This window comes from Musca vetustissima, unplaced genomic scaffold, assembly GCF_032173495.1.
Source record: "Musca vetustissima isolate MV318-11 ecotype Yass unplaced genomic scaffold, APGP_CSIRO_Mvet_v1 utg390709, whole genome shotgun sequence".
In the NCBI taxonomy this organism is placed as follows: Eukaryota; Metazoa; Arthropoda; class Insecta; order Diptera; family Muscidae; genus Musca; species Musca vetustissima.
In genome coordinates this window covers 2259-12175 of record NW_026875898.1, presented here as the reverse complement: position 1 = coordinate 12175, position 9917 = coordinate 2259, and the positions used below count along the sequence as shown (strand labels likewise).

Here is a 9917-nt window from a genome sequence, read left to right as displayed (position 1 = left end):
ATATTTATTTAAATTGTTACATGAAAAGTTCTTGATGAAAATATAATAAGTCAACACTTTCTACTAGATTGGAAATAAAATTAATTTTTGATTGCAATTCGGGCGCTCAAAAATTGTTGAACCGGTTAGAATGTTGGGCATGTCAATCTCACAAAGACAATTATATTAAAATTATATATTTTTACAAGGTTCTTTTTCGTAATTGTAAAGAACATAGAGGAGAATACTTTAGAATTTAAAATCATTAAAAAATAATTGTAATTATGATATTTTTATCGATACCGCCCTTAGGAACAAACATTTTTAAGGTTTTCCTCGGCATATTTGTGACGGCGATTTGTGACATTAATCCCCAACAAATAAATAATATAGTAAATAATCATGAGAAAATCCTTGACCTAGTCCTCGTAAATCATACACCATATTTTGAATTAGTTAGAATACCTCCTATTTGTATTCCTGAAGATAATTATCTCCCAACTTTATGTATAGCATTTCCACATTAAATGAAACCTTTTACAAATTTAATGAACCCTTTTCCAAATTAAATGAAACCTTTTCCAAATTAAATGAAACCTTTTCCAAATTAAATGAAACCTTTTCCAATTGAAATGAAACCTTTTCCAAATTAAATGAAACCTTTTCCAATTGAAATGAAACCTTTTACAAATAGAATTAAACTTTTTCCAAATTAAATGAAACCTTTATTCTTATCTAAGGAAAAATATTATTTGCAGTAATTTTAAACCAATATTTGAAAACTAAACCAAAGAATATTAACAAATATAGTTGTATGGCTATGTAATTAACATAAATATTCTTTAATTCGGCGTGATTTCATTTAATATCTTTACTACATAAAACTAAGTAAATAGTAACACAAACTGGGGTATTTCTTGACATTTTAATAAATAAATATTTAAGAACAGCTCAGCTATTGCACATAATTTTATTTTTGAAAATGCATTTTCAATTGGATTTAGCATTGGAGAATAAAGCGGTAAGAATTTAAGGTCCATATTCTATGCAGCTTGTGGAAATATTTATTTCATTTTCTCTCAACAGTTTAGTTTTTATGGCTTTGAGGGTAATTCCAGGTTGACTTTCCATATAGAACTCGATAAGACTTAAAACTTGTGGTGTCAACAACTTAGTTCTATTTCCTCCACGCTTATTTTCCTTCAATGTTCCAAAATTTTGTTTGTAATTACTTCACATTGTCGAGAGTTTACTGTTTTGGATGTTTACATTATCGAGAGTTCACTGTATTTAAAAATAGCAACGTTTAAAATAAATGCGAACCTGATTTTAGCTCGGGAAGCTCTGATAATTGGGAACCTGAGGAAGAATCAATATCCTCGCCAAGTATTGCAAGTGGAAATGCTCCAGAACCTACCGAAGCTACATCTACAAGACCCCGAAACAAATTGGGTCAGTATAACAAAATAACAAAAGACATGAAATTGTTATTATTTAAATTCTATGAAGAGAGGAGAACCATTTCCGAGGCTGCAAATTTAACCTGCATAAACACAAATTCCGAAAAAAACATTTATAAGAAGATACAAACAAAATTTTGGAACATTGAAGGAAAATAAGCGTGGAGGAAATAGAACTAAGTTGTTGACACCACAAGTTTTAAGTCTGATCGAGTTCCATATAGAAAGTCAACCTGGAATTACCCTCAAAGCCATAAAAACTAAACTGTTGAGAGAAAATGATATAAATATTTCCACAAGCTGCATAGAATATGTATTACGGAAATTAAAAATTACGTTTAAGATGGCCTTTATTGAAATAGAACGAAAGAATTACTCCAGAACATTAGGCTTGAGACAAAAATATGCTCAAGACCAGGGATGGTCCGTTTGACGAATTTTTAGGTTTTCGACTGTCAAAAAGTTGTAAACGTCGAAAACGTCATATACTTGTATAAAATGTAATAAATTTAGTAAACGTCATTTATTTCAATATTATAACCATATACAGTTATTTTCAAGAATATATATTATTTTTACGTACATCTGACTATTCCTTACTAATGCTAATAAGAAATTCTGAACTTTTTTGAGAAGAAAATTTTGACATTTTATATGGATTTGAGTAAAATGTGCGTAATTTTCGAATTGATTAATGGGAATTGCTATCTTGTCAAAAACCTAATTGTTTTGGGGGGGTTTCCGACGTTTTTGACGTATGTATTATGCGTCGGAAATGTATGTCATTTACGTCACTGTTTCTGACGGACCATCTCTGCTCAAGACTTTACAAAATGGATACCCCAACAAGGAGAAAAATTTATATTCATTGATGAGTGTGGATTTAATCTTCACATACGAAGAACCCAAGCCCGTCCAAGACAAGGAACAAGAGCACACATTGTGTTGCCTACGGTCAGAGGTCGTAATGTCACTATAATTGCAGCAATAAACAACGCCGGAGTTGTACATCACACAATCGTTTCTAATTCCAGTGGCAATGCAGACAGATTTAAATTATTTATAGAAATTTTTGTTTGAGAAAATCAATCCAGAGTTGGAAAATAACGCTCAAATACACAAGCGACATGACATAAAAAATTTGATCGAATCCAAAAGATGCAACCTTAAATTCTTACCGCCTTATTCTCCAATGCTAAATCCAATCGAAAATGCATTTTCAAAAATAAAATTATGTGCAAGAGCTGAGCTGTGTGTCGTTTCAATGGAACATAACATTGTTGATGTAATCGAGCGAAGTATTCAAAAGCTTACTCGGCAAGATTGTTCTAACTACGTTATGCACATGGTTTTGAAAATCCCACAAGCTGCAAGTCGGGAACCCCTTCATTAAGATAAGCAGTTATCTTATCATCAACAATTTATTAAGTCAAATATGTATTTCGCATTTATTAAAATTTCAGGAAATACCCCAGTTTGTATTACTATTTATTTAGTTTTATGTAGTAAAGATATTAAATGAAATCACACCGAATTAAAGAATATTTATGTTAATTACATAGCCATACAACTATATTTGTTAATATTCTTTGATTTAATTTTCAAATATTGGTTTAAAATTAGTGCAAATATTAGATTTCCTTAGATAAGAATAAAGGTTTCATTTAATTTGTAAAAGGTTTCATTTCAAGTGGAAAAGGTTTCATTTAATTTGGAAAAGGTTTCATTTAATTTGGAAAAGGGTTCATTTAATTTGGAAAAGGTTTCATTTAATTTGGAAAAGGTTTCATTTAATTTGGAAAAGGTTTCATTTAATTTGGAAAAGGTTTCATTTAATTTGGAAAAGGGTTCATTTAATGTGGAAATGCTATATATCCATGATACATGATTATTTAATTTCTGACAATTCGTTAAACTCTTAAAAACTACTTTTAACTATAAAAATCGAACTTTTTGCAAACTCAACTCACTTATCTCATCTGTAAATTGGACCTCTATATGCCTTTGTAAGAGTCCTATTGATCTCGAGTTTACAATAGATACATTTTATGTTACTCTAAACAAATTTACAGTCGACTCCGCTTTACTGTAAGTCGCTTAACTGAAAAATATCGGATAAGTGAAATTGATTTCCTGCACCATTACATTTTAGGTTAATCGCTCACAATTTAAACCGCATAAGTGAAATTTCGCATAACGGAAAATATCGGATAACTGAAATAGCTTTTGGATTCAAATATTGCAATTTCCTTTTAAATCACTCCGCATTACTGAAAATCGTGAGAATGAAGGATAATGACATAATATTTAGCATTGAAAAATACACATCTTCGAAGCCCGCACTAGCAGATATTTTTCTGCAATTCATGATTTTTTCCGACGTATGTAACGTTAAGTTCGTCCGGTCAAACTTTTAAACCCATTTGGAAAATTCGATAAAAATTCAGTTCTGCATTTCTATATTTTATATAGAAGTAACAAAGATGTACCAAAATATCTTACAGAATGTACCGTTCATAGAGGAAATGTCAAAACGAGGTCCCATATCATTAAAACAATTTCGAGGAGGTCGTCCACTTTTAACTACCCTAAGTTATTATTAAGGTCTTCTAGATGATACCCAGATTTTAAATAGAAACGATGTAAATATGTGAATCTATAATGAACAAATTTTGGAACCCCATATTACAGGCAAGTGAGCTATTAAAAAGACTTAATAGGCTAGTATGAAACCTTACGCATAAAAAATACAGTTCATAATAAAAAACCTTTAAGTTGTGAACATGTCAACCAGTTTCAATTTCTATCGTATATTTTCAAAAAATTCTAGAACTACGAATTCGATATAAAATATGAATTATTGAAATTCTTAAAATTGAAAAAAATTTCGCTTATGATAAGTTCGGATAACTGAAAATATTTTCAGTTAACCGAACTCCGCTTAAGTGAAAACATCGGATAACTGAAACATACGTCCAGATTTTTTTCCGTTTCAGTTAAGCGGAGTCGACTGTATTTCTGAATGTGTTCCTACTGTTAGAACTAGAAGCTCTGATAGACATCCATGGAATACACGCGAATTGTCAAGTATAAAAAACTCAAAAAATAAACTTTTTAAAAAATATAAAAAATCAGGATCCTCTTTAGACTATGCTAACTATTCTGTTGCTAGATCAAAATATACAATAGAATCCCGAAGGTTGTATAATCTTTATCTTAACAAGATTAAGGATAATTTTAAATCCAATCCAAAATCATTTTATAAATTTGTTAATCTAAAAAGAAAAGTTTCTTCTAAGCCTACAATTTTAAAATACAATAACCAAGAATTTTCGAAAAACTTCGAAATTGCAGAATGTTTTGCAATTTTTTTGCCACGACTTATTCTAATACTACTTATCAGGTTAAAGACCCATATCCTTATGAACTATCAAAGATAGATCAAATATTTTTGCTCTCTTACAAAGTCGAGAGGTCTCTATCTACGTAGTTTAAAACCTATTAAATGTCCAGGCCCTGATGGTATACCCAGCATAATTATAAAGAATTGTTCAGATACATTAGCATTACCTCTAACGTTATTATTTAATTATTCCCTTAAATATGATTATGTTCCTACTTGTTGGAAGAAGTCTTATATAATACCCTTACAGAAGTCTGGTAGTCTAACAAATGTCTCGAATTATAGAGGAATTGCAAAATTAAGTGCTATTCCAAAATTGTCCGAAAGGTTTATTACTACCGTAATTTCACACAGAATTCAACCCTTGTTAAGTCCATATCAACATGGTTTTCGTAGTGGTCTTTCAACTATTACCAATCTTATACACTTTACTTCTACTGTGATAAAGGGATTTGTTCAACGTAAACAAACTGATACAATTTATACAGACATTAGTAAAGCTTTTGATAGGGTTAACCATGAACTTCTACATTATAAATTAAATCATATTGGCTTTAGTATAAATTTGGTAAATTGGATTTCATCTTACTTATAAAATAGTACACAGCTAGTATTGTTTGTGGGATGTTTTTCAAAATCGATCAATGTTCCATCAGGTGTTCCGCAAGGAAGTCACCTAGGCCCGATTCTGTTTCTATTGTTTGTAAATGATTTGCCAATTTCTGTATCGCATTCCAAATTGTTAATGTATACAGATGATGTCAAGTTGTTCATTACCTATCATACTGAAAAGCAAGCTGATTTACTCCAGCAGGATTTAAATAGCCTATTTCAATGGTGCAGCCTAAATTGTATGGACTTGAATTTAAATAAATGTAAACATATGTGTTTTTATAGAAATTCTTCTTCGATAAGACATCACTATATTTATGGTTCCGTTTTATCAACTGTAGATTCTTTCCTTGATCTGGGTATTCTAATGGATCCAAAATTAAATTTTAACAATCATGTTATATCTATGGTAAATAAAGCCTATGGTGTCTTAGGATTTATAAAAGGGTGGTCCGAAGAATTCTCGGATCCATATGTAACGAAACAACTATTTACGTCTCTTGTTAGACCTATTTTAGAATAAGGTTCTGTTGTATGGGATCTCCAATATGCAATATATTCTGATAAAATCGAATCCGTTTTTTAACCTCTGAAATGCCTTATTTAGCCATGCCAGGAATTGGATAACTGGTTCCCAGAGTCGGCACCATGTTTTATAATTGTAATATTTTAATAAATTATATTTTTATAATTTTTCAATACAACACTGATGGAAACGTTCCATAGTAATAATTTATTATTGCAAATAGCAGAAAATCGATTAAATATATATTTTTTGTTTAACTAAAATGCGACATGCCGACTATTGGAACATAACATGCCGACAATTGGAAAAAAGTGCCGACTATTGGTACATAGGCGTTTTTTTACACAATTATTAATTTAATCTACTTTAATACAAATTAATTAAACAAATTTGTATTCCATCGGGAAGTAAACAAAATTTCGAAATAGATGAACCTGAATACGGTATCGTGGAAAAGATGCACTTGGAATGGTGAAACGTTTAAAAAGCGAAAATTCTTAAAGTGCCGACTATTGATGCACTTACCCTATATGTTCACTTTTGTTTTATTCCATTGTTTAAAGAAAAAGAACAAGAAGGTGCCAAAATAGATCATTGGTGATGCCATATTTACATATATTTTATGTGAAGTCATTCATGATCAGAGGATCCAATTCGCGAGAAAAATATTTCTTTAACGATCCAATTCCTTTCAGGTATTCATGATTGGAGTGAATGAGCCAATTTATTTTGTTGTTTTTTGTTTGGTGCATTCAGTTGTGAGTTACAGGCTGTTAAAAATGGTACATTTTACAGCTTTTCTTTGGCAAAGGAGAAAATTCATGCAAAGCGGCTAAAATTGTGAATGGTGTTTACGGTTCGGATACTGTAACAGCCAATTATGTGCAATTTTGGTTTCGTAGATTCCGTTCAGGATTTTTGATGTTAAAGATGCACCTCGTCGAAAATGTCGATCTTTTTCTCCAACCTAATATAATTTGGTGCTTAAAATAAATGTCGATTATTGGGTAGCTGCAGTAACCACAGTCAAAAGTGAAAGGAAACATAAAATCTAAATACACATGGGTGTGTATATTTATTGCATTTTCCAAAATAACCACTGTACTACATTCAAAAACAGTTTCCAGCTTTTTACGTCGACATAAGAAATATTTATATGAATACGTTTAATTTTTTTTTCAAACGACGGAATTTTGCTTTAGTTTTACATGGAAGGGATTATTCAGAATTTTCATTCAATTATTTTGGTATTTGCCTTCTTTTCAAAAACATATTTTATAATACAGGATAGCTTTACAACTAACTTTAATTAACAAACAATTATACATTTTAATGTCAATGATAGGTAGTTTCTTTTCTGTGAGATTATTTTAATTATCTTTTGGTAAAATAATGGACCAGCCAAAAACTCGACGATCAAATCCACAAGAAAATAGATCACAATTTAATAGCGGTTCTTCTGCCCAAGCCACGGATGAAACCATACGTCTGTGACCCTGAAAAAATAAAATTTTTATTGAGAAATTCTCAATGCGCCAGCTGAAAATAAAAACTCACTTGTCGACTAGTTCGAGGCAAACGAGCAACTCTCTGTCCATTCAAATCGAATAGGCGAATTTGCCGGTTATCATGGGGAATCGCTATAATACCACCATTAGATACTGCGAGTCTATTTACGGACGAATCCGTTCGTATGGTAGCTAAAGCAGAGCGCATGTTCCGCAATTCCCACACTTTAACAGTGCGGTCATCTGAACCTGACACTACTTTGTCATCTTTGGTTAATACTGTGGATGTAACGCTTCTACAATGTTTCGAAATATTAAAGTTATGTTCATGAATGACTTCGTAATACGTAATCCTATTACATACTCAGTGTGGCCTTGAAATACTGAAACACCTGGAATCGGATCTCTGAAATCCCATAGTCTGAATGTGGAGTCTCGAGACGCAGTCACAACTAGTCTTTGTGTTGGATGAGCCGACACGTGTGTTAACTCGTGATCATGGCCCATCAGGGGTTGTATTGGTTCTCTAGTCTCCACATCCCATAGAATAGCGGTGCGATCCCAGCTTCCTGTAATTATTTGATCCATATTGGTTAGCCAATCTGCAGCGACCACTACCGACAAATGACCTCCTGGACCTTGAAATTCACAAAGTGGTGTTCGTAAGGTGTCAACACGATCGCGATCTTCAACTTGTTCATCGCTGTCGTCGAGTTCTTCCTCGGACGAGTGCCCCTTTCTTAAAAATATATTATCACAACATCATGGAATGTTGCATAAAATTGATTAGCGTGGAATGCTTAATAGATATCTGTTACTTACTTTGAAACATCCCAATTAACTGCAGCTTGCCAAATATGGGCCGTGCCGTCTCCACTACCAGTTAGGACCAAGTCCCGATTATGATGAAATTTTACTGAATTAACGGAACCCACATGACCCGTATACTGTAGAAGACATCGACCACTCTCGATTGCCCATATACAAGCTGTATGATCTGCCGAAGCTGTCCCAATAATTGGCTGACCCAACTTGGCTGCTACTTGCCATACACCATCTTTATGTCCACAGAATTCCCTCATGACTGTACTACTTACTACCGACTGCGCTTTAAAGCTAGATACAATACGACTGGTCTGAGCCTTAATCTTATGACTGGCCTTAACTTTTCCACCACTCGATGTAAATTTTGACTTGAAGCTTTTACTGCCTGATACAACAGGACCGCCACCCGTCGTATCGACTTCTTCATGGCCAGCAACTGCGGCAGCTTGTGGAATAGTTGAGGACGGATTGGTTCCACTCGGATTTGTTGAAGTGGATCTCTCACACGATTGCAGTGAATCTTTGTTGGTGTATCCATCTAGTTTTTCTTGCACTAAGAATCAAAGAATATTTGTTGTACATTTAATACTTAAAAATTACTCTTCTTACAGCTTAGATTTTCCAAATACAGAAGTTCAAACTCTTTCTCGATTTGAAGAAATAGATTGTGAAGTCTTGCTCGGTATGGCAGTCCGATATCTTCTGCGAGACTTGTCATTCGTTGCTTGGAAGATTTCATAATTTATAATAGTTTTTTGAAAGAGTTAGTGATATTGAATTTTTGAACAAAAGAATATGTTGGATTATTCCTAAATTCCGATTAAAAATATTCCGAGTTAAAATTATTATTTTATTTTTGTTATTAAAAATCGATAAACTGTTCCACAAACACACACATATTTTTACATATACATCTGAATTTCTTCCTCTTTGTCTACGTTGTAATGTACAGTTTAATGGTAACTTATACGAAAGAGTTATCAGAAATAGCAGATTTAAACGACATTTCGTTATTACAAAGAGTGTTAATAATTGGTTTGCTCCCGTACTTCAAGAATGTACAACTTTTCACTACGATAACGAATTTTCCTTTATGATATCGAAGAAAATAGTAAAATCGAGTATATTCTCGCAGTACGGGAACAGACCAAATGTCTTTGTTATTGTCAATTCTAAAAATGGCTATTCCGTGTATATATAAGAAAAAGCAAAAATATATAAACAGTAATAATTTCTTTCTAAAATCGAATAGGTATTAATTTTTTGAGTAATTCTGATCTCTGACTATTTTTATAATTGTGTTCCCAAATAATAAGGTTTATTCATAATTTTAACCGACTGGCGAATTAATGCCTTATTTTTCTCTTACAGTCTACGTTTTAATCGCGAAATACAATATATATATATATATATATATATGTAAAAAACTTTATTTTTTCTAGTCGTTAAAGGCCACAGATAAAGGGGTCTGACCATAGAATTAGCATAAATGTTATGATTCATGGCATAATTACACAAGGTAGTCTCATGCAGGCATATGATTTCAATTTTATCATAATTTTACTTTTGACAAAATTCAGTTTTCATAATTTTAATAAATATAT

The 9917-nt window shown here is 32.0% G+C and overlaps 1 protein-coding gene across 1 annotated transcript; it reads right to left on the bottom strand.

Moving 5' to 3' along the window:
• Positions 1-7349: 7349 nt before the first annotated feature.
• On the bottom strand, positions 7350-9052 carry LOC133338426 (WD repeat-containing protein 37-like). The gene is made up of 5 exons (XM_061546602.1): positions 8923-9052; positions 8311-8866; positions 7853-8227; positions 7538-7784; positions 7350-7476 (listed from the first exon to the last, which is right to left on the bottom strand). Exons 1-5 carry the CDS (start codon positions 9050-9052, stop codon positions 7351-7353), a joined length of 1434 nt encoding a protein of 477 aa, XP_061402586.1. The 3' UTR covers position 7350.
• Positions 9053-9917: the final 865 nt, after the last annotated feature.